This window comes from Balaenoptera borealis (assembly GCF_965194805.1).
Source record: "Balaenoptera borealis genome assembly, chromosome: 1".
Taxonomy (NCBI): Eukaryota; Metazoa; Chordata; class Mammalia; order Artiodactyla; family Balaenopteridae; genus Balaenoptera; species Balaenoptera borealis.
In genome coordinates this window covers 5140370-5165040 of record NC_138860.1, presented here as the reverse complement: position 1 = coordinate 5165040, position 24671 = coordinate 5140370, and the positions used below count along the sequence as shown (strand labels likewise).

Genomic DNA, 24671 nt, shown 5'->3' with positions numbered 1-24671 from the left:
CTATTTGCGTGAAAATATTCCCCACTGCACGTGTTCATTCCCCGCCAACAGGAGTCATCTCCTGAGACGTCTCTTCTGCCTGATCCGGGGAGTTCAGGACCTGACTGAACACAGACTATCCTACTGAACTACCTCAAATGGTAAAAATCGTTTTTCTCATATAATTTGTCTTCTCTACAACCAGATATTAAGAAGGAGGTAAAGTAGCAGATACATAAAGAAGAAAAAGAGATAACAACATTATTCTTTATTTTTTCATTTTTTCTCACAGAGAGTTAACAATGTTTTCTATTTCTCTACAAAGAAATCCTTAAACAGTGAGACCAAAATAAATAAATTTCATAGTATCAGTAGAATAAAAACATAGAAAACTTACACTCTCCGGTATTGTCGGGAGTCCAGTTACATCAGGGGCAATGAAGTAGGAATGCTAATCAACAGAAATAAATCACATAAGAAAAGGAGAATTAAAATTTGGTAGCATTATGTATAATTTGAGATAAAAAATTTTAAAACATATCAACTAAATAAATACCAAGGACTGATGCTCAGGGTTTGTTGAATTTGAGAGATTCTTAAATGAGATAGCAGGTTTATATGAGATTTAACAATAACTTTCTCATACAAAAAGTTTAAGTGTTGGTTAAAAATATTTCATTTTAAAATTGAAGTGGGAATCCTAGAAAAAGTTTATTAAGACGAAAAAAAGCATATTACTGAAAAATAGATAGATAGATAATTGTAACACATTTGGTTTAGGGAGCCTGGAAAAATAAGGCTTGTTTACCCAAGAATATATCAAAATCTATCGAGATTTTTGAGTTCCTACAGTTAAGTTCCCATAAATTTCTCTGGTACATATCAGCCACTATATTATTTAGAAAGCAGAAATAAAAAATAATTTTTTAATATTTAAAACTTCTTAAAAGGTAATTAACCCAAAATATGACTTTTATACACCCACTAAACAAATGTTAATTAGCTTCTATAATATTCAAAGCAATACAACAGTTCATAGACATATTTACACAAAAAGCATACTGTGCACACCTTCACGTTTCACAGAATGTTCCCAAATTTTACCACCCAGAATCAGAGTACGAGTCAATCACCAAAATCATTTTATTTTCTGTTCATATTAATCTCCAAAATCATTTTACTATCTCACATAAGGACCTATTTAATATTGTCTTATAATTAAAGATTTGGGGGGGAAAAACCCATTCTAGCCAATACTGAGCACCAGTGAACTCGTCAGAGCAAGGCAGGTTGGCACAATCATAGCGCATGACTTGCAGGGTGGAAGAACAAGGTCCTGAGACCCTGGACAAAACATGTGACAGACACCCATGTAGTGAGCCCACTGTGACATCACCACCACTGACATGAGGGTAAGCATGGATTTGGTCTTTATGAGCTACTTGTATTTGGATGGATTTTTAATAGCACTGTATTTCATAAAGCTATGCTTTAAAAGATAGTATAAACAGAAAATATAATCTGAATGATTAATTTTCTTAAAAGAAGCAAATTTACCACTTCCCAAAGGACTAGAGTGAATCTTAAAGACATAGTGAAAGAAGTAATTAACTTCCCAATTTAACAGTGATTTTCAGAAGCCAATGTCCTTTGAACTCACCCGTGCTAGGGAGGGCTGATCTTTCAGAACTTGCTCACTGGCAATAAATATCTCTTGGTTCTTACAATACATAAGAGACAAAATGAGTATTTTACTTTCATGGGAGAAATTTACACAACAATTTGCTGTGTATTTGAGACAAACCCATGTAGCCACATTATCTTCTGAAAACATTTGAATAGCATTAATTACAAATGTTTTAAATGCTGATTTGCTAGTTTTATGCTAGAAAAATCTTGAAGTACTTTAATTCTCGACTGAGAGTACAGAATTCTGTGGATATTTAACGGCTTTGAAATGTACTTTCAAAATAAGCATTTACATTAGATATTAACATTTCATAAAATCTCTGTGATATTCTAGTGGTTATAATGTCAAGTCTTGAAAAACTCATGTGATGGAATTTTCATGAAATACAAAATTTTAAGAAAATCACAACAGTTTCTCAAAACTTGTCATATTTTTATAATGGAAATTCTGCAGACAAACAAAAATTTCTTTTCCACTTATGGAGGAACAAAAATGCCTATGACCATCAATGTTAACCTGACATCACAATACTAAAACTGTACTAGTAGGTGAAGACAAGTGTTTTCATCCCAGTTTTGCTGGTCATTAACTGCACAGCACTGGCACGTGACTTTATAACCTGTTACTGAAGTCAAATGAAATTACTAAGTGGACTTTACATAAAGGTTTATCAACCAGTTGGATTTAACAATACCTAAGATATTGTATTGAGAACAGGTGAACAAGATTTGAAACCTATCACAGACTACTGATTCAAAAGCTTATATGTGAGGCTTAAAATATAAAAAATAACCATCAGACATAGAAATACAACACAGTCACTCCAATTCCTTTACCAAGATTATTTCAGATATAATAAAAATCCTCTCCTTATCAAATGAAACTTCGATTTACTAGCAACTAACATTCAAATAGCTTTTCGTGGTATATCTAAATAGATCATTTCATAAAATTCCCCAAACAACTTTCTCAAAAACTGATTCACTAAATTTCTCAAATGGATAAAAGGGAACATCAAAAGAGATTAACTTTTTTGCCTCACATCACACATTTAGTGACTGTGATTTAAACCAAAATCTTCTAGTCTTTAGGTATTAAGAAGCCTAGACGTCTTTGACTTAGTTCTTATTAATAAAGGTAAAGTGTTTCAATATCCAGTACTTCTGAAATGTATTTTTATAAGATATTTAGTTACTCCTGAACAAATAAGACAGTCAAATTTAGAGAATACATTTTTATTTCTCAGCTCTCTGTTAATAGCTGCCTCTATCATCTTAGCACTTACATGTTTCCTTCACCAGTTAACAAACTGTTAGAATCACTTCATACATACAACCCTCCCAAAGAAAAACACTTATTTTCAGAAAATCCAGAGCTTTTCTTCCTTCTCCGGGGCATTTTCCCTTGTCCTTTGTACTTCATTCCCACTAACTGTGGACCTGCATTCTTTTGGCTTCAGTGACTACAAATCTGAGTTTCTCCTTCACTGCTCCTTCCTCCAACCCTTTCCCTCCACCTGCTCTCTTCTTCCATACAACTTCTTTGGGCAATTAGACCTTACCCTCTGCTCTATCCTCTCTACATTCTGCCCTTTAAATCGCTCAGTTATTCCTACAACCACGTCTGCAGATGACTCCCCGATTTGGGTTAAAACTTCCAGGTTATCCTTAGCTTTCCAGCCCCCAATCTTTAAATGACTACATAACATTTATTTCCACTTTGGCATTAAGCAGCAAAAGAGGATGCAGACATAAAGGGGCAGAGAACGTTATGCTGTTACAACAAGGGAACATTTCACAAAGGTGGGAGCTGAGCTAGTTCTAAAGATACACAGTCTACAAGAGGTTTTAGAGGAAGCTGTACAACCGAGAAAGCACAATGTTCACTCGAGAAGATGAACAGAACACTGTGACCAGAGTAGAGAATCAATTCATGGGGAAGAAAACTGAGACAGAAAAGTGAAAAGCTGGATTGAGGCTAAGAAGTGGATGGTCCTGAAAGGCCAAAAATTTGGACAAATTCCACTGAAAATGGGGGACGACTGAAGGTTTTCATCAGGGGACTTTATATAGTTGAAGGAAGTTTGATCTTACGGCCTTTAGAAGGGACTGGAAGGAGAGGCTGTAGACTAAGGGCTGCCTGAAGTGATAGGCACCCAGACCAGGCTGCCGCCACTAGAAGTATCAAGAAGGAAACCACAGAGGACAGCACTGTGATCAAACAAAATCACAGGGGGAAATCCACGCAAGAAGAAGGTTATTACCAAAGAAAGAAGGAAATAAGGCTAACAATTTCCTTATCTTGCAAAAAACCAAAAGACCTAGAAAGAGAAAAACAAATACCGTATGCTAACACATATATATGGAATCTAAAAAAAAAGGTTCTGACAAACCTAGGGGCAAGACAGGAATAAAGACGCAGACGTAGAGAATGGACTTGAGGACACGGGGAGGGGGAAGGGTAAGCTGGGATGAAGTGAGACAGTGGCATGGAGTTATATATACTGCCAAATGTAAAATAGATAGCTAGTGGGAAGCAGCCGCATAGCACAGGGAGATCAGCTCGGTGCTTTGTGACCACCTAGAGGGGTGGGGTAGGGAGAGTGGGAGGGAGACACAAGAGGGAGGGGATATGGGGATATATGTATACATAGAGCTGATTCACTTTGTTGTACAGCAGGAACTAACACAACATTGTAAAGCAATTATACTCCAATAAAGATGTTAAAAAAAAACACCAAAAGACCTATTAACACGATTACATACATTTCAAATTGCTTTCTCCTTCAATTTCTCTTGCATCATTATATATTTTCCTTCCTTAATTAGAACAGTTTATTGTTATTTTGGAAGAACCAAAATCAACATAGGTAAATTTTAACATTCTATTATATGCCAAATTAATGAAGAAAATTAACGAAAACATTCATATTTTGTGATTATTAATTTTGAACACTTACAAAGCCTCCCAAAGTACTACGGTGATTTTAGTTATAGACGGTACAGTTCATTAAAAGTTTCAGTGGTAAATAATCTATACCACCACAGCCTTACTGCTTTGAGAAACTTTAATCATATTTCCAGTATTTGGTGATTATACTAAAAGACGTATTGAAGTATGGGGAAAGAAAGAGTTTTTTAACCCAGAATCTTTATGATATAGTTGGTTATATAGTACATTTTCAATACTTATTATGTACTGTTTTCATTTTATGAGGGGTATTTGGTATTGTATACTTGTGTGGGTGTGTACTTCCTTATTATGGATAGATTTTACCTGAAAATCAATGTTCCTTGCAATCAAAATATTCTCAGATATTTGGTAACTTTTAGCATATAATTTAAAAATCTGTGATTTAACAACTACCGAAGTATACATCTATCATATCATATTATGACAGTTAAAGCATGCCAGAAAGCCTCAATATCACCATTTAGTAATGTCAGTACAGGCATTAAAGTCTTCCTGGGAGCATGGGTGACTCAGCAGAGTTTCTAAACTGCTGTGACTCCAAACATCAATTACTGACTCAATACTTACCACACTCAAATTGACAGGAGTGTTTGCCTTTGGTACTGGCTGGTTATAGAGTGATTTGAGAGTTTCATTCAAATCATCTTCCTAGAGTTAAAAAAAAAAAAAAAGTACATTTTATAAATGAAATAGGAACTAAGTAAATACAATTAAAACTACCTGACAAAATCAATCACTGTGCCTTCTCACTTCAGACGTGTTTTATACAGGCAGACCCGGGAGATACGGCGGGCTCAGTTCCAGACTACCGCAATTAAGCAAGTAACAGCAATAACGTGAGTCTCATGCATTTTTCAGTATCCTAGTGCGTATAAAAGTTATGTTTACACTACACTGTAGTATATTAAATGTGCAATACCATTATGTCTAAAAAAAAACAATGTCATACCTTAATTTAAAATACTTTATTGCTAAACAATGCTAACCATCATCTGGGCCTTCAGCAAGTCGGAATCTTTTCACTGGCGGAGGGTTTGCCTCAATGTTGATGCTGCAGACTGATGAGGCTGGTGGGTGCTGAAGGGTGGGGCCGCCGTGGCGGTTCCTTCAAACAAGACAATAAACTTTGCTGCATCAACTGACTCTCCCTTTCATCGGCAGTCTGCGATGCTGTTTGATAGCATTTTACTCACAGTAGAACTTATTTCAAAATTGGAGTCAATCGTCTCAAACCCTGCTGCTGCTTCATCAACTAAGCTCATGTTATATTCCGAATCCTGTGTTGTCATTTCAACAATCGTCACGGCATCTTCACCAGGAGCAGATTCCATCTCAAAAAGCCACTTTCTTTGCTCATCCATAAGGAAGCGATTCTTCTTCTGTTCAAGTTTTATCATGAGATTGCAGCAATTGTCACGTCTTCAGGCTCCACTTCTAATTCTCATTTCCTTGCTATTTCTACCACATCTGCAGTCACTTCCTCCAGTCAAGTCTTGAATCCCCCCAACTCAAAGTCATCCAATAGGGTTGGAATCAACTTATTCAAGCTCCAGTGAATATTGATATTTTACCTCTTCCCATGAACCAAAAGTGTTCTTAATGGCATCTAAAATGGTGAATCCTTCCCAGAGGGTTTTCAATTTACTGTGCCCAGATTCATCAGAGGAATCACTATCTGTGGCAGCTACAGTCTCCCGAAATGTATTTCTTAAATAATAAGACTTCATAATAAATTTAAAAATGATAAATACAATAAGTATAAATATAAACATAAATTTAAAATAATGATAATAATAAATAAGAGTCAAAATTACTTCTTGATCAACGGGCTGAAGAATGGATGTTGTGTTAGCAGGCGTGAAGAAAACAATAATCTTGTTGTCCATTTCCATCAGAGCCCTTGGGTGACCAGGTGCACTGTCAATGAACAGTAACATTTTGAGAGGAATTTTTTTCTGAGCAGTAGGTCTCAACAGTGGGTTTAAAATATTCAGTAAACCATGTTGTAAACAGATGTGCTGTCATTCAGGCTTTGTTGTTCCATTTACAGAGCATAGGCAGAGTAGATGTAGCATAATTCTTAAGGGCCCTAGGATTTTCGGCATAATAAATGAGCACTGGCTTCAACTTAAAGTCACCAGCTGCACTAGCCCCTAAGGAGAGAGTCATCCTGTCCTTTGAAGCTTTGAAAAGTAGGCACTGACTTCTCCTCTCTAGCTATGAAAGTCCTAGATGGCATCTTCTTCCAATAGAAGGCTGTTTCCTCTACACTGAAAATCTGTTGTTTAGTGCAGCCACCTTCATTAATTATCTTAGGAGATCTCCTGGATAACTTGCTGCAGCTTCTACATCCGCACTTGCTGCTTCACCTTGCACTTTATGTTAAAGAGATGGCTTCTTTCCTTAAACCTCATTAAAGCAACCTCTGCCAGCTTCAGTCTTTCCTTCTGCAGCCTCTTCGCCCCTCTCAGCCTTCGCAGAGTTGAAGAGAGGTAGGACCTTGCTGTGGATGAGGCTTTGGCTTAAAGGAATGTTGTGGCTGCTTTGATCTTCTATCTAGACCACTAGAACTTTCTCCATATCAGCAATAAGGCTGTTTTGCTTTCTTACCATTCATGGGTTCACTGAAGTAGTACTTTTAATTTGCTTCAAGAACTTTTCCTTTGCATTCACAACTTGGCTAACTATTTAGTGCAGAGGAACGCTTGCATTTTCCATTTTAATTTTAAAGTCACAAACCTAGTTTTTAAGAAATAGGTACAATTTAAGTAAGATTATTGTACTAAGATGCAACTTTGATGCAAGATGCAAATATTCTAAATACTTCTTTTCTAAGTAGCTCTTAGTTACTACTTGCCGCATGATAAATGGGATTACGTAAAATATATAACACATCTACTTTATGGGATTTGTACAGTAATAATGTACCTTGATGTGCACACTCACTTTTCTGAAATACACATACAAATGAAGTAATAAATACGTGAAGGTAGCTTCTCATATACATAGTTATTTTTATTCTCTCTTAAAATGTTTATGTTGGGAGAATAAACCAAAGGTTAAGGCAGTTGTTCAAAGAAGTTAATCATTCATTTTAAGGGATATGGATACAAGACACACATGACTTCTCACAATTTCTCTTATAACTTGACTATGAAAACTTAATAATTCAGATCTCTACAAATTCTTGCAAAAGTGTGTACTCTAAACTGCCTATTTTCGTTAGTGTATATATATGTCAATGCTACTCTCACTTCACCCCAGCTTCCCCCTCTCCCCCGTGTCCTCAAGTCCATTCTCTACGTCTACGAATGTAAAATAGATAGCTAGTGGGAAGCAGCCGCATAGCACAGGGAGATCAGCTCTGTGCTTTGTGACCACCTAGAGGGGTGGGATAGGGAGGGTGGGAGGGAGGCTCAAGAGGGAGGGGATATGGAGATATACGTATGCATAGCGCTGATTTACTTTGTTGTACATCAGAAACTAACACAGTATTGTGAAGCAATTATACTCCAATGAAGATCTATTAAAAAAAACCAAAACTGCCTATTTGAAATTCTCTTTAGAATGACCTAAAAAGAAGGACTCTAAAGCATTCATCACTTGACCATTTAAGCAATGAAATATACCACAGGATATTCTGGATGATACTGATGTTCTGTGTATACAAAATTCTTATGGAAACAAATTTTTTAAAAGTCTAGCTTTTAAGAATCCTTTGTAGTTGCCTAATGCTGATCAGGTAAGGATAACTGACTGTGAGTCTAAATTCCAATCTAAATACCCTGTGGCACTGAATTAACAATGAAAAGAAAAATTATTACAGTCAAAGATTTACTTCCAGTTATTGATTAATACTGTGAACTTATTTTTTTCCACTAATTAGGAACACAAATGTAGTCTCCCTCACTTCCTCTCTTCAGGAAACCACAGTATGTTTTTTTACATATTCCAGTACTACATATGGTCTCAGGGAGCATATGACATACAATAAGTATAAGTATTAAGTTTCTGAAGGTAACGTATTCAGAAGTTGGACACCTAATACAATTAATGTTGGTTCCACATGTTTACTCAAAAACACAAAGAACAAGAAACTATCATGAAGTAGAATTCTGGTTTGAGTTTTCAATGCAATAATTGAATACTGTTATTTCCAGTTATTTTCTTAGGAAAATGAATAACTGGATAGTTTATATATAAAATTATACAAGTGTAAAATGACCTTCTAATGAATATTTCACAGAATTAAGTACATCAAGTGTAGAGAGGGAAATGTTTACACACACAGCACACACACACAAACCCTGGACTTCTGACAAACACTAAAAACATGCTATTATGTTATAATAATAAAATTTGATTGCCAAATTAGGAGATTGCTCACTAGAAGACTAAAAGAAGTGTCTTAATTTATTAATAATACATTTAAATTCTATTTAATAAAAAGTATCTGGAGTAGTATTTGTATTGAGTTTAGGTCTGTTTTTAAAGATATTTACACTGAATCTTAAAAGATGAGTGTTCTACCAGTGTTCTAGGAAATTTAAGTGGCTCCAATAAGTGGATAGTATATTGTGTGTAGAAAAGTGGGAGCAGATAAGCCAGGAAGGACTATCAAATGCCAGATCATGAAGCTTCTAATATGTCAAGCAGCACACATGTTTAGATTTTATTCTAAGGAAAAAAAGGAGCCACTGAGAGGATTATAAGCAAGCAGTAAAATGATATAATCAGGTTTCAGAAAGATCATTCTTAGAGATCAGAATATGGTGGTACTTACAACTAAGAATGTGTATAAGATGCCCATAAGTAATTTCTAGAGAGAAAAGAAAAGAAAACTAAGAACACCAAAATTCTAGGTGTAGATAAAGGAAAAAGTTCAAAGAAAGACTGAGGCTATAACTAAAAGCAAAGAAAACACAATGTCAGATGACCAAACAAAATACAGTCTCAAGTGTGGAGGAGTATCAAGTAAGAATTTAAGCAGATAGCCAGAGACCAGAAAATATACCCTACATTTCAAAATTAGAAAGCAACAACAGGCAATCATTGCAGATTTTTTTTAAAAAAACTTTTATTTGAATTAAATTGCATCAAATAGCACAGCTAATATCTTAGTAAATTAGTCCTTGTTTAAAATAGGGAAGAATGATTAAGGGGAAAATTTACAAACTATCATCCCAGAGAAGTTCATTAATTCAAAGCAAACTTCAGTTTCTGTTTTGTTTTTATTTTTAAGAAAAAAGGATAAAGATGTACAGATAAATATAAGAGCTAAAGCTATAAAATTCTTAGAAGAAAAAAAGAAAGCTTCATGACATTGGATTTGAAAATTATTTCTTGACATGACACCAGAAGCACAAAGCAACAAAAGAAAAAAACAGATAAATTGGACTTCATGAAAGTTAAAAACTTTTGTGCATCAAAGGACACTATCAACAAAGTAAAAAGACAACCCACAGAATGGGAGAAAATATTTGCAAATCATATATCTGATAAAGGATTAATATCTGAATATGTAAATAACTCCCACTCCTCAACAACATGAAGACATGATTAAAAAATGGCAAAGGACCTGAATAAATAATTCTCCAAAGAAGATATACAATGACCAATAAGCACATGAAAAGACTCTATTTCGCTAAGGTTTAGGGAAATGCACATGAAAGCCACAATCATATACCACTTCACACCCATTAGCATGGCCATTATAAAAACAAAACAAAACATAACTGCTGGGGAGGATATGGGGAAAGTGGAACCCTGTGCATTGCTCGTGGGAATGTAAATTGATGCATCCACTGTGGAAAATGTTATGGCAGTTCTCCAAAAAGTTAAGCACGGAATTACCACGTTATTCAGCAGTTCTACTTCTGGGTATATACTCAAAAGAATACACGGACTCAAACAGTTATTTGTACATCCACGTTCATAGCAGCTTTGTTCACAACAGCCGAAAGGTGGAAGCAACCCACGTGTTCATCTAAATATGAATGAATAAACAAAATGTGGTGTGTGAATAACGGAATATTATTCACCCTTAAACAGGGAGGAAATTCTGACATATACTACAACATGGATGAACTCTGAAACATGAAGTGAAATAAGCCAGTCACAGAAGGACCTATCTTGTATCATTCTACTTATACGAGGTACATGGTCCGATGCAGACAGACAGAAAGTAGTACGATGGTTGTTGCCAGGGACTTGGCAAGGGCAGGCAGGAATGGGAAGTTGCTGTTTAATGGTTAGAGAGATTCAATTTGGGAAGTAAAAAGGTTGTAAAGATGATGGTATTGATGACTGCAGAACAATGTGAATGTATTTAATGGTACAGAACTGTACACTTAAAGACAGTTAAAATGGTAAATTTCATGTTAGGTGTATTTTACCACAATTTTAAAAATGGGGAAAAAACATGACTTACCAGTTCCTTAGCCAAGTAATCTGCCAGAGTATTTAGAAGCTTGTAATATACTTCAAACCATGGCAGGTAACTGTAAAAAAAAAAAAAAAACTTTAAAAATGTGTGTGTGTGTGTGTGTGTGTGTGTATATATATGTATCATTTAGAATCAAGAAACAAGATGGCAAAATAAACATCAAATCTAGATTATTTCAAACAGGTTGATCCTGGAGGGCAAAAAAGAACTATACCCATGTTCTCTTTACTGTTACAGTAAAATTTTACATATAATCTACTATTAGTTTTCATAAAGTAGTCAGAATCCAAAGTTCCATTATAAAGGTTATTCATTACACACTTCTATTTTATGTTAGCAGCACCAAAAATCACTTAATCCCATTGCGTGGTGTGCATGGTATGAGTGCACCGAAAGCGCTCATAGAATAAAAATTAACCACTGTAATAAGAAAATATCAAATAAAAACTAATTTTAAAAAGCTTTTAAAACAAAGATATAATCATTTCTTTTTAAATATTACTGAATTAAGTATATAAAAAATAGAATTATGTGCTTATTAATTAAATCAATTCTTCGGAAATTGATGTTTACGTAGGATGGTAAATTTCAAAATAAATCAATACAAGTAAGAAAGCCTATTTTAAAAATTGTAAATATTATAAATAGCATTTAAGTATCAAAATCACATATAATTTAAAAATCATTTTGATTCATTTTGCTAGACACAAATATAATTAATTTTATGAAAGCAAAATATTAAATCCAAAAATCAATTGTACAAAATAAAATCTGTACTCCTTTTCAAATTAAGGTATGTATATTTAAAATCTATCCAAAGTTTTTAATTGTATATTAAAATGTACACTTTTCACATATAAGAAGAGTAAATCACAAAACACACCAGTGTAGTTAATTATCAGTTAACAAATACTCATTTTTTTCTTCAGAGAATGACTACAACAGACTACTTTTTAAGAGAAAAAAGTGTGATACTTTTACTACACAATTATATACTGACAAGAGTACAGATACACAAAACAGATTTAATAATCAATGACTAGAGCTTAGAAAAACAGCATTCTTTCTGCATTTTTTTCATATAATGTCTGATTTATTAGTGACCATGAATGATGCTTTTTAATTAGGAGTAGCCTAAAGTCATAACAAAAGAACAGTCAGGTAAACGACAGTATCCTTACTCAGCAGAATGCTATAGAGTTCTTTAAAATGATCATTATAAATAGTAAGTAATGATATAAAAGATGCCTATCATATTTAAAAATATCTACCAACTTTTCGTTAAATCTAGCATATTGAGTAGTACATCCATTTATCTCTGTGCCCTTTGGAAATGCCACTAAAATGACTATAAATAAATAAAAAGGGTATAAATTAATGAGGACAAGACAAATGCAATAGAAAGCAACACAGGTGAATGGCTTTGTAAAGATGGTAAGCAAGCAAAGAATAACTGACTTTGCAGAAAAGAGAAAACCAAAACCTGAGTGTCAACAGAAGGGAAAATGACCATTAGCCAATAGACTGGCCCCCAAAGGATCCTGAAACACTGACCTGGGAATCTCTCAAAGGAAAAAAACACCTCAAAGGCCCTATATTTTCTTGTGAAACCAACCACTGCACATACAATGATGCTAATTCAGTTTAATGCCTCTATCTTAAATATAAATTAATGGTCCAACCACCAGATATTTGAGGAAATACAGACATCAATACAAACATAAAAGGAACTCCAAGTAAACAAAGATAATACAAACATCAGGTGAAAGTTTCAAAACTTATCATTAATATCCACAGGAGCTGAAAAAAGAACAGGATGCTTATTTTTTTTTTATTGTTCTAATCTAGTATTTTTTTTTAACATCTTTATTGGAGTATAATTGCTTTACAATGGTGTGTTAGTTTCTGCTTTATAACAAAGTGAATCAGTTATACATATACATATGTTCCCATATCTCTTCCCTCTTGCGTTTCCCTCCTTCCCACCCTCCCTATCCCACCCCTCTAGGTGGTCACAAAGCACCGAGCTGATCTCCCTGTGCTATGCGGCTGCTTCCCACTAGCTATCTATTTTACGTTTGGTAGTGTATATATGGAAGCAACATAAGTGTCCATCGACAGATGAATGGATAAAGAAGATGTGGCACATATATACAATGGAATATTACTCAGCCATAAATAGAAACGAAATTGAGTTATTTGTAGTGAGGTGGATGGACCTAGAGTCTGTCATACAGAGTGAAGTAAGTCAGAAAGAGAAAAACAAATACCGTATGCTAACACATATATATGGAATCTAAGAAAAAAATAAGAAAAAAAAAAAAAGGTCATGAAGAACCTAGGGGCAAGACGGGAAGAACAGAATGTTTTTAAACAAAATGAAATCTAAAAAAGGAGAAAGAAGTGAAAAAATAAATTTTTAGACAATAAGAACAAGTTCTTAGAAATTCAAAATACAAATGCTGAAAAAAATTAAAATCAATAGAAAGATTAGAAACTAAATGACGAATATCTCCTAGGAACTAGGATAAAGAGACAAACTGATAGAAAATAAGAGTAAATATTAAAATATCAGTGTATCAATCTCGACTATCATGTAGTTGACTAATAGTGGTTCTAAAAAAAAAAGGGGGGGGAAAAGAAAATTTCTTTTTAAAAATTACTAGAAAAATCCCGGAATTTTAGACATGAGTTTCCACACTGAAAGTGCCACCGGGGTAATTGTAAAATAAATGAGCCAAACCAGAGTATCACAGTGAAATTCCAGAACAGGGGCGACAGAAAAGCACCTAAGAATTTCCAAAGAGACAAAACAGGTAGCGTACGAAGGCATCAAATCCAAAATGTCCCTGAACCTCTGTCTCAACAGCAATTCTGGGAAGTCAGAAGATAATGCCTCCAAAAGGCAGAGGTTAAATCCCTTGCAACCTAGAATTCTTTGTCCAGAGAAACTATCAATCAAGTTTGGGGATAGACTAATAGCAGTTTCAGTCTTTCTAGAACTCAGTAATTTACCTTCTCCATAATATTCTTGGGAAGCGACAAAATGGAAGAGTGAAGCAGAAAGGAGGAATATGGGGATATAGAGACAAGAAATTGAATTCCAGGGAAGAATAGGTAAGTCTAAGGATAAATGTGCCAACGCCTGGTGAGCAACCAGTCCAGATGGAAACAGGAATGAGGGCCTTGGGTAGGATTTTCTGGGACAGGGGGTTGCAACAAGCTGACAGCCTCATGTGGGAGTCTGGAAAAACCTGGGTGAGTATGTGCCAAAGCTCTGACAGTTTGGGGAAAATCTGAGAATCAGAAGTTAGTATAGGTAATCTCAATTTTCACGTTCAAATTACTCAACTCTTCTAACCCTAGTGCTTAGATAGCTAATCTACTTTCTACCGTATCTTTCCCTTACAAAAAAAAAAACAAAAAACCTTAAACATTACTAATACTGTTTTTAGATTATCAACTCAATATCATGCAAATTACCACATCATATTTTCCATACTCATTATAACTCAATGAAATAATTTTCATTGAGGATGTCCTGCCAAGACACACTGTAGTTCCTTGGATACAGTACAATCTCTTTCATTTGAAGTCATTTCATAGTCAACATTTCAACTTTTAACAGCCTGAAGAAATTGCTCTTTCAAGAAAATGTCAATGTGTTATGTAATTCAGATCTATATGCTCAGATGAGATGAGACCTAATCTAATCAAGGAACATGCAGGTCTGTTTCTATCCTGCTCTCAAGAATCTTAAGATAAAGCAAGATTTATTGACTTTAGGTGGTTTGCATGTCTACCTGTTAATCCTTATATTGTCATTTTCACCTTACTCAAATAATGTGGAACCTTGTTTAAACTTCCTTCCTGGTTCACTATAAAAATAAGATATGTAATAAATCTCTCATAATTATAAGTTATTGCAAAGTGAGAGAATCTTTTTTTTCTAGACCAAATGTTCTGGTTTTCTCACCTTTACATTATTACTTTTCATTGATTATCTTCCCCTTCCAATTTCTTTTCAAATTATGAAAACAAACTGGAATCCAATTTTCCATTAAAAAGCTAGTTTATACCAAAAAACCACAATTTATTTGTAAGATTATGGACCTGTTTTTGAAAATGAAACAAACTGAATTAATAATTGATTAACAGTCAGTTTACTTTTCAAAATTTAACAGTGCTAGGTATTTTGGTATCATTTTATAATTGCTATTATTTTTTATTATATCCAAGAATACTTTCAACTGCATTACATCCTGATACCAGGCTATGTTTGTTCTTTATACAGGGATGTTGGATTTTGTTCTCATGTTCATTCAACTCTTGACTCTATTATATATAGATCACTGCTATAAATCAGACTAATATAATTTTTTAATTATCACAACAAGGCTTACACCTATGAGATATTTCTCACAGTGATCTCTAAGGCTCCATCATGCTTAGTTATTTCTGTTTGGACAGTAAGACTTACTAGTCAGGTCTATGCCCATCTAGGGAGTAGAGAGCAGAATCTAAGAATCAGAGATTCCACACATTAAAATAACTGGAAGTACAGAGAATAAAACGTCTTAGGCACTAACTATATGTATGAAAATATGCTAGGTACTTTATACGTGTTCTCTCATTTAATTCTTATAATAATAATATGATGTATATTTGACTAAACTAAGGTAAAACAACTTATCCAGGGTCACAAAGCTACCAAATGGCAAGCCTGAGATTAGAACTCCGACTGAGCAATACAAGCTCAGGGGTCTACCAATCACCCAATACAGGCATGTACTTCTATAATACCCAGCCTTTGAATAAACATTGTCCAATGACCAGATGTTTTCAGGAAGTTGCATAAAATGTGACAAAGTTCATTCATTCTGGTTTAATCTTAAATCAGCCTACTTATAATTTCTATCCACTGAAGTAAATTCTATCTTCTAAAATTTGTTTAACTAATGTTCAGAGCATTACCTTCCCTTCTGCCTCAAATTATATTTTATTCATATGGGCAAATTTCCCAGCAGATAGACATCTGTTTAATTTGATTCTTTCATTTCACAGATTGGCAATTCCTTCCAATTATAGATTTTAGTACTGCTTATACGTTCATCACTGTGGATAAAAATTTTGAAAAGGATATGGCCTGCAACATGGTACAAGATCTCTGCCCAAACAACATAAATCTATCAACATCTAAGTGTATTTCGATCAATAAGAAGACTCATAACTGCATTATCTATTGTCTAGCCAACATTTTTCTCTATATATAATGTGTTCATGAGAGATAATGGGACAGACTCTTTCAAATTTCTACAACAACACTGCCTGATACACCAGCAAGTACCATCACCATAAAGAACTGGGTTTAGTTACACACAATGTGCTTTGTGAACATGTACTGGTTCTTGGTGATAACTAGCTCCTTTTTTTTTTTTTTTTTTAATATTTTTAAGTTGAGGGCATTCTTTTTTTTTTTTTTTTAAAGCTTCTTTCTTTCTCTCTTTCTTTTTGGCTGTGTTGGGTCTTCGTTTCTGTGCGAGGGCTTTCTCTAGTTGTGGCAAGTGGGGGCCACTCTTCATCGCGGTGCGCGGGCCTCTTACTATCGTGGCCTCTCTTGTTGCGGAGCACAGGCTCCAGACGCGCAGGCTCAGTAGTTGTGGCTCACGGGCCTAGTTGCTCCGCGGCATGTGGGATCTTCCCAGACCAGGGCTCGAACCCGTGTCCCCTGCATTGGCAGGCAGATTCTCAACCACTGCGCCACCAGGGAAGCCCCCTAGCTCCTTTTTAAGAGTACATATCATTCATGTTTTTTTTAATGAAAACATCTCTTGTATCCAAGTGGAACTACTCTGTAACCTAGTCACGCTCCTAGGATGTCAAGGAAACAGGGACATTTTCCATTGCAAATAAACAACAGCATCCAGAGCGGAGGGTGCAAACTGGCTACGTGCAGACATATCCAGCCCACAGTCATATTCTGTTTGGGCAACGCACCATTGTTGTTGTTGAACTGAGTAAGTGGCCAACTTCTAAATCAGATAATTCACTTAAAAATCTAGATTCCTTCTCTTAAAAATCAAAAGAACTGGCAATACTGGTTACACTTTTTTTTTTTTTTTTTAACTTTGCAACAAATACCTAAAGCTGGGTAACAGCTTCTGTCTTTGGATGGGGCATGTGCTATTTATTTGGATCACCCCAATTTCCTACTGTCAGCCAAACCTGCTTATCTCATTTTAGGCCCTCACCTTGTCCCTACAGGTAACTGAATTCACAACCCCTGGCATGGAGCAACTATTCAACAGGAAGTCCTGCTCACTTTTTTATATGACAAGAAAATGGTCCAGGGTACACAAAGTAGTCAATAATTCAAGTATTTTAACAAGATTCCATTGCACACTTTAAAGATAAAACGTGTGCCAAAAAAATACATACACACACACATATATAAAATAAATATTATAAATTATACAAGCTTACCTTGCTCAGGTAAGAAATGTTATTCTCATGTTTTTATTTTTGTGGTTTCTTAGATAATTTTCAAACAACATATGTTCAAAGCAATTAATTTTTAACTAATGTATAAGCTCCTAAGCTGATTATCATTAAGTTAAAATAGTTTTCACTAAATTTTACAGTCCCAATCTGTTTTTGTACAACCAAACACAAAAATCCCAGAGAGTTTTTTAAAATGTATTCAACATATAATGACTAAATAAGATATTTCACTTGAATTTTATAAAACTGAAAATGTAATTCTTTAACAAAGGATTCCTGGGACTCTCATAGTCTTGTAAACATACATAAATGTAAAACAAATACATGAAGGCCAATTATTTTAAAACGAAAGTCAAAGAATCTCCTAAGATTATTTCCTTAATTTTTCATAAAGACATAAGGCAAAGGACAGATGTATATGTAAAGCCATGAGTCCACTTAGTGGCAGGGAGACTTCCCTCACACTTGTGCTTCCACTATCCAGCTGATAAAACTTTTACATCCAAAAGTCAAAGGTTAAATAAAGGAGAGGAAATGTTTTTTGTCAAATAGTCAGGTAACCACTAACAGTCTAAGTGGTCAGCAGGAACCTAACTTAGAGTAATCAAATAAAACTAAGGAAACTGCCTTTCCCTGGAAAAATGTCTAATGTCTAGAGGCTGTTTTTCTGTCTGGAAAATTGACACAAAATGTGTAAAACTGCAACATTCTGCTTCTAAGGGACTTGCCTCAAGGAAGAGTGTGAAAGCCTCAAGTTTGGTATGAGTTACAGGGTAGGGGGGCAGGGAGGACTACAGAGTCCCCAAACACCAAACTGTCTTCCTTATGCAAGTATTTCATTGTGAACCCTTGGCGACAACTTTATAGTTGTAAAATTATGCTAATCAACTTAGGGGAAAAGTTATTTCTTGCATTTTTGCTATTATACGAAAGCAATTCTAAATACAAACGATGGCATGATTTAAATTAGCAATATCTCAGGGTATTTTTGAAATCTTGTTAAAGTAGGAGAGACATGCCATAGAAAAGGCTAAAGCATAAAAAATTCAAAATTAAATATTGACTTTTATATTAAATAAACCTGAATTCTAATATTTCTTCTAAAAAGTGAATGAAACAAATACAAATTAAATACACTTACTTTCAAAACTCATAATAGCATAAATTCAGTAGAAGAAGAACCCATGGTTTTGAGAGCATTGTGTGCAAATTTTCTAGCTTAGAACTCTAAGGTAAATCTAAATTACTTTCAAGTCTTATATTATGGCATCATCCAGGATGAAAAGTAGCTTTAAAGCTTTATGTGAAAATTTTCTAGCTCATAACTCTAAGGCATAGAATAGTTTTTATTAATAATGTATATAAATCACTTAGCAAAATGCTTGGCTTATAGTAAACAAACACTAAATGATGTTGCTATTAATTTATTTGTTATTAGTATTACCATGGTCATCTCTAACCTAAAAGTCTTTGCTATTCAAGAAATCCAACACTCAGAGTTATTTTTTGCTTTTCTAATGAAAATTTACTACCAATTTGTATTTAATTTTACTTTGTATTAAAAAATCTTAAACATCCTTAAATGTATCCCATTTTCATTATGACTACTCTTTAGGGACCTAAAATATTTTAAAATGTTCGATATCAACAAAAACTCAAGAGATATTTATACTTTTCTTTTAAAATTTAGATCATTAAAACACAAACATTAGAAGGTAAAATAAATGAAGTTTTTTGATGAAGATATAGTTGATCACAATAAAAAAATGTTAGTGTTTAACAGGATATAAAGACAACAGGAGAAATTATTAATTTCTATCTAAGAATCTTAAATCACTGATACCAAAAATGACCTCTGAATAATCAATCCAGTATTATCTCGCAACAGAATAACTAAAAATGCAGTATGTTTCAATATAAATGCACTAATTTTTCACAAAAGACAGCTTCAAGAAAAAGATGCTAAAATTTTTTCATATTTGGAAGTCATAATATACTCCAGGTAAAGAAATAAGTAACTAATTTTTAAAACTATAATCAGAAAGGAAATCATCTTTGCGCTAAATCTCAACTTTTAAGAAAAAAAGTGAAATGACCAATTGTCAGGTTAAGCATGTAGAAAAATTCTCAGCACTTACAGTGGATAATATGAAAGCCATAGAAGCTTTTTCAATGTATTAACTGCTTCTATATATATTCATTCACTTTACCAACTGTGAATAAACACTACAGTTAAATATTTAGTTTGCTATCCAATAGAAAGATTTATAAATGTGTCTTAACAAGTCATGGAAATAAGTCTAGAATGAACACCAAAATTTAAGTAATGGTTATGTTTTACAAATATAAGTGCCTGTATTTTCTTTTTCTTTATTTTCTTCCAATTTTCCTATAGTAAAATATATTACTTTTGCTAACAGAAAAGCATGGTTAAAGACATATATTTCTGTGTCTTGCTTATTCAAGTATTTTGTCATTTTTCTCAATAAATTTTAGCCCTATTAATGCTTAATTCTAAGAAGCCTTAGAATTTAGGACTTAGAATTAAGGCTGAATTCTAAGAGGACCAGGACATTCCCAAAACACTGAATGCAAACATTACTCTAAAGCCCTGGCAGCCAGCAGTGAACACTCAGAACACCAGCAGAGGCGGTCTTCTCTCACAGAACCCCTGGAAGCAGCAGTCTGGAATTCAAGAAATTAGCCTTTAAATGAAGAGACCTGATTGCCCCAACCAATTCCATGAATAATTCGTTTGCTACTTCTACTTTCCCTTCCCACAACCCTCCAAAAATGACTACTTAAATTCTAAGTCTTGGTTTTATATGAAACTAAACAAACTTTCTCCTACTACATCTTAAGGATAGGATGAAACTGAGTGTTGTTGGAAGAGAAAAAATAGTAGGAAATAAATTGTAGGTGTAGTCACATTTCTCCTGTCCTCTCACAAAGCATTTCCACCACGTCAAAACATTCTGTGTTGAAATTACAGAAAAACACTAATATGTGGCTCTAAGATGGTGATGGGAACGTCACCTCACAAGTAATATTTTTTTCTCTTCCAAAGATCATTCTTCGCACTGTGATTCCAAATTTCAAGCATGTAGAATGAAATGCGTGTTCCCTTCCCATTCTTAATTCTGCTAGTCAACAATGATCAGCTGCTGCCTTTGGAGTATCTCCACGAAAACACACCTGTAGGACCATTTCCTCTCCTGGATGTCTTACCTGACAAAAGGTGATCTGGGTAAATTCCCACACATTTTTAATATGCTCTTTATATAGTCCTGACATCTCAGAATTTTACAGCAGGAAAAACTGATTAAAATTACTTTGGCTCACTGCAAAAAGTGGATGAATGCTGAAGTGTACAAAGTAAAAGAATTAGAGATCTATCCTTTTATAAGTATATACAATCATATATTAATATATAAATCTGTTATTGACTACTCCTTAAAATATACACATTTATATATACATATAACTTGTTCTTTACAAACATAAGAACACACTATAAATATTACCTTGAAACTTTTCATCATTTCACAATATATCATAAACATTTCTCCAAGTCAGTATCTGTGTGTATAATTTTTCCTAACAGATAAATAATATTCCATAGTACTAGTCATTAATTCATTAATGTAATTAGTCAACAAATATCTATTAAGAGTTTACTATTGTAGGCACTGGGAATACAACGCATCAGTGAACAGCACAGATAGCGTTCCGGCAGGGAGGGGACACTAAGTGGAGCCTGGGGAATGGACCATAAAGCACCTAATCAATTCCTCCTGAGAGACATCTACGTCCAGTGGTTTTGCTCTTATAAACCATGTCATAATAAATAACTTTGCTCACACTTTACTGCTCACCACTGGAATCCTGAGATTTAAATTTCGGGAACTGGAATTAACTGAGTCAAGGAGAAGGAGACTTTAAAAATCTGATAGATATTTTTAAATTCCCCTTCAAAAAGTCATGTCATTTTACAGTCCTACAAGCAGCACATGAAATATCTATTTCCCCTCATGCTTATTTTTTTTTAGTTTTTCATTTCTGCCCATCATAATGTGCTCGTTTCTTTTACCTTTAGTAAGGCTGAGGATCATTCATAGGTGTGTGTGTGTGTGTGTGTGTGTGTGTGTGTGTGTGTGTATATACACACACACATATATATGTATATATATGCTATTCACATTTCTTCTGTGAATATGCTGTTCAGATGCTTTACGTATTTTTCTATTCGGTTGTTTCTCTCTCTTATTGTACTCTATGGTGATTAACTCTCTGTCACAGTGATTGTAAATACAGTCCTACCAGCTTATTATTGGAATATTAAATTTCCTTACTATATTTGTCACCAAACAGAAGTTTTCGTCATTACGTAGTCAAAAGATGCCAACGTTTTTGGCTTCAGGATTCAATGTCAGGATTCAAAGGCTCTCACGGTTACAGTAGTTTTTAAAAATCAACAGCAATCTCTTCTAGCACATTTAGAGTTGCATCCTTCCTTTCAACACTTATAAAGTTAAATCTAAAGTGGTGAAGACTCAGTGTAGTCCATGGACAAACCAGAACCCGAAACACCATTATTCCTCTCACTATGGCACTCACTGAGACTTGCCAAAATTATTTTCACAGACGTACACCGATTACACCTTAAAATAGGTATTTACCTACCCATCACAACTTTCTAAATAAATTGCTGAATTTGATTATATTTTAATTCTCTGTTCTCTACTTTACTGGCTATTCTCTGAATTGGCTATTCTCAAAGAACACCGTTCCATGCTACTTTCCAGGACAATGACTGAGACATGCCATTAACACCTATGAGATGGCAGTCTTTCAATTCTCTAGGAAAAAATAAGCTGTAGGATAGAATTTTCTCAATTTAAGATTCTCATTCTCCTCCACGATTTTTTCATAAAGCTTTGATACCTACTATTTCTTATCTACCGGAAAGCACTGTCAAATAAAAATAAAAGGAACATTTACTCTTTTTAAAAAGACTAAATAACCAATAATGCTTATTGTGAAAGGTTTTCTTTATTGGCATAGACGATTTTTTTGTTTTTTATTACATTAATATAATAGAACCATGTTTTCTTCAGGTAAGACTATTCTTAATGCAGAGAACTACAACATTCAAGTCTTCTTCCACACAGACGAGTTTGAGAACTATGTAAAAATAACCTGATTATGGTAACTGCTCTAGAATCTGTTTCCTACAAACTAATGACAACTGGTTTGGAGATACAGACACTATACTAATCCTTCAATCATTTAACAAATAGCTATAGTTCATATTTTGTGTAAATATTTCGAGGTTAACAATGGCTTTCCTAAATTGAAACAGAAATGTCTAAGAATGTTTATTCTACAAGCCCATTCATAGGGACTATTGTGAAAATTTAAAAACTACTTGCTAATTATTAATAGGTTCATTGTATTTAAAGTATGTTAAGAGTTCAAAACAAATCAAAACAAAGAGAAAGATTTAGACTCTTTAATTATGGATATCAGGAACTCACTTTGGAGGCAGTGAGGTAAGCTGTAAAATAGATTCAAATATTACATAAGAATGATGTCTATAACTTACTCTCAAATGGGTCAGCAAAAACAATACTACAACAGAGAGAGAGACATAACAGAATTTGTGTGTGTACACTGAGAGAGTGGCGGGAGGTGGGGAGAGACAGAAGCAGGCTAACAACTGTCAATCTAGGGGATGTGTAGACAAGAGCTCATGGTACTATTCTTGAAACTTTTCTGTAAATTTGACTTTTTAATGAAAAGACTTAAAAATTCATAGAGAAAAATTAGAAAGCACGTACAGCTTCAGTCTTTCCATTAGAGCAAACTTGTCTTGGGCACAGTGTATAAGATGATAGTCCCCTTTAAAGCGTAGCTTTGGAACTTTCAGCATGAAGCACAAGGATAAAAGGAGATCCCCCCACCCACTTTCCACATGGTCACTCCCAACCCCACTGCCCAAAAAACTGGCTTCAAACTAGAAGAATCAGCCTACAGCTTGAAGCATAACACTCTTCTGGATAAAACATTAACTTTTAAGTACAACTGTTCCAGAAGAAAAAGTTGTGCCTAAAGAAAGAAAGAGGCACATCCACATTCTATTACTTATAAAGCAGTTAAACATTTACTTTTGAATAAAGATTGAAAAAAATTCTCCAACTCTTAACAAATATTCTGAGTAGAATTTATAACTTAACCCTCAAAGAATGAAAGGAATGTAGCTAAACAGCAAATGAACAGAGTAGACATCAATTTTATACCAAAGTTCTCTTGCAATACTTTAATTATTAAATTTAATGTTATTTCTTTTACTATAAACATTTCTATAGAATCTAGCTTGACCAATATCCATATTATAATCACAGTATAGAGTCCTATTTGTATAGAACACACCTACATTTCTGAGTCATCAGGACATATTAAAGGGAAGCTAACCTTCAGGACCGTCCTCCTCAGCACTAGCAACTCAAACCCAAGGTCCACAGACAGAGACGCACTCTCAACTGTCTACCGAGTGAGTCCAGGCCAACCAGGTAAGTGATGGAGGCGGACAGGCAGGGCTTGTGAAACAAGCAGACTCCTGACACAAGGAGACACCTGCTGCTCAGCACCAGCTCAGTGTTGCTGGGACAGCAAGACCAGCACTAGCAAAAGGAACGAGAAACGTGAACTTTATGCAAAATTTCACTAAAATTTATAAGGTTAGAAACACCTTCTAAAATTTTTAAAACACCATGTGGCCAAATAAAACACCTCTAAACACTTCTGCCCAGAATCACCGGTTTGCAACCTTTACCTTCGACCAACAATTCACTTTCAAAAATCCAAGTTCTGGGTCAGCAATAGAACACATATTAACTTAACTGAATTTCTTGCATCCTACGTAATATGTGAAGCATATATTATCTGACCTCATATCTTAATTTTTCAAAAATAAACCCACAAAAACTAATCTGTAAAAGGACCAATTCTAACACAACATTGTAAATCAACTATACTTCAATAGAATAATTTAAAAAAAAAAAAAAAAGGAGCCAATTCTTT

The 24671-nt window shown here is 34.3% G+C and overlaps 1 protein-coding gene across 8 annotated transcripts in view; it reads right to left on the bottom strand.

Annotated features, from left to right (window-relative positions):
* DENND1B (DENN domain containing 1B) overlaps positions 1 to 24671 on the bottom strand; it is a gene marked incomplete at its 3' end in the record, with an annotated part of 254407 nt that overhangs the window by 129864 nt on the left and 99872 nt on the right. For 4 of the 8 annotated variants that reach the window (XM_082394433.1, XM_082394435.1, XM_082394436.1 and 1 more), the window contains 4 exons: positions 11073 to 11142; positions 5210 to 5290; positions 1640 to 1699; positions 377 to 430 (listed from right to left, as the gene is read on the bottom strand). In XM_082394433.1, the coding sequence (XP_082250559.1) occupies positions 377 to 430; positions 1640 to 1699; positions 5210 to 5290; positions 11073 to 11142 (265 nt within the window). Of the gene's footprint in view, positions 1 to 376; positions 431 to 1639; positions 1700 to 5209; positions 5291 to 9425; positions 9468 to 11072; positions 11143 to 24671 lie in introns of those variants that run through there. The other 4 variants (XM_082394434.1, XM_082394438.1, XM_082394440.1 and 1 more) reach the window with 2 other exon arrangements.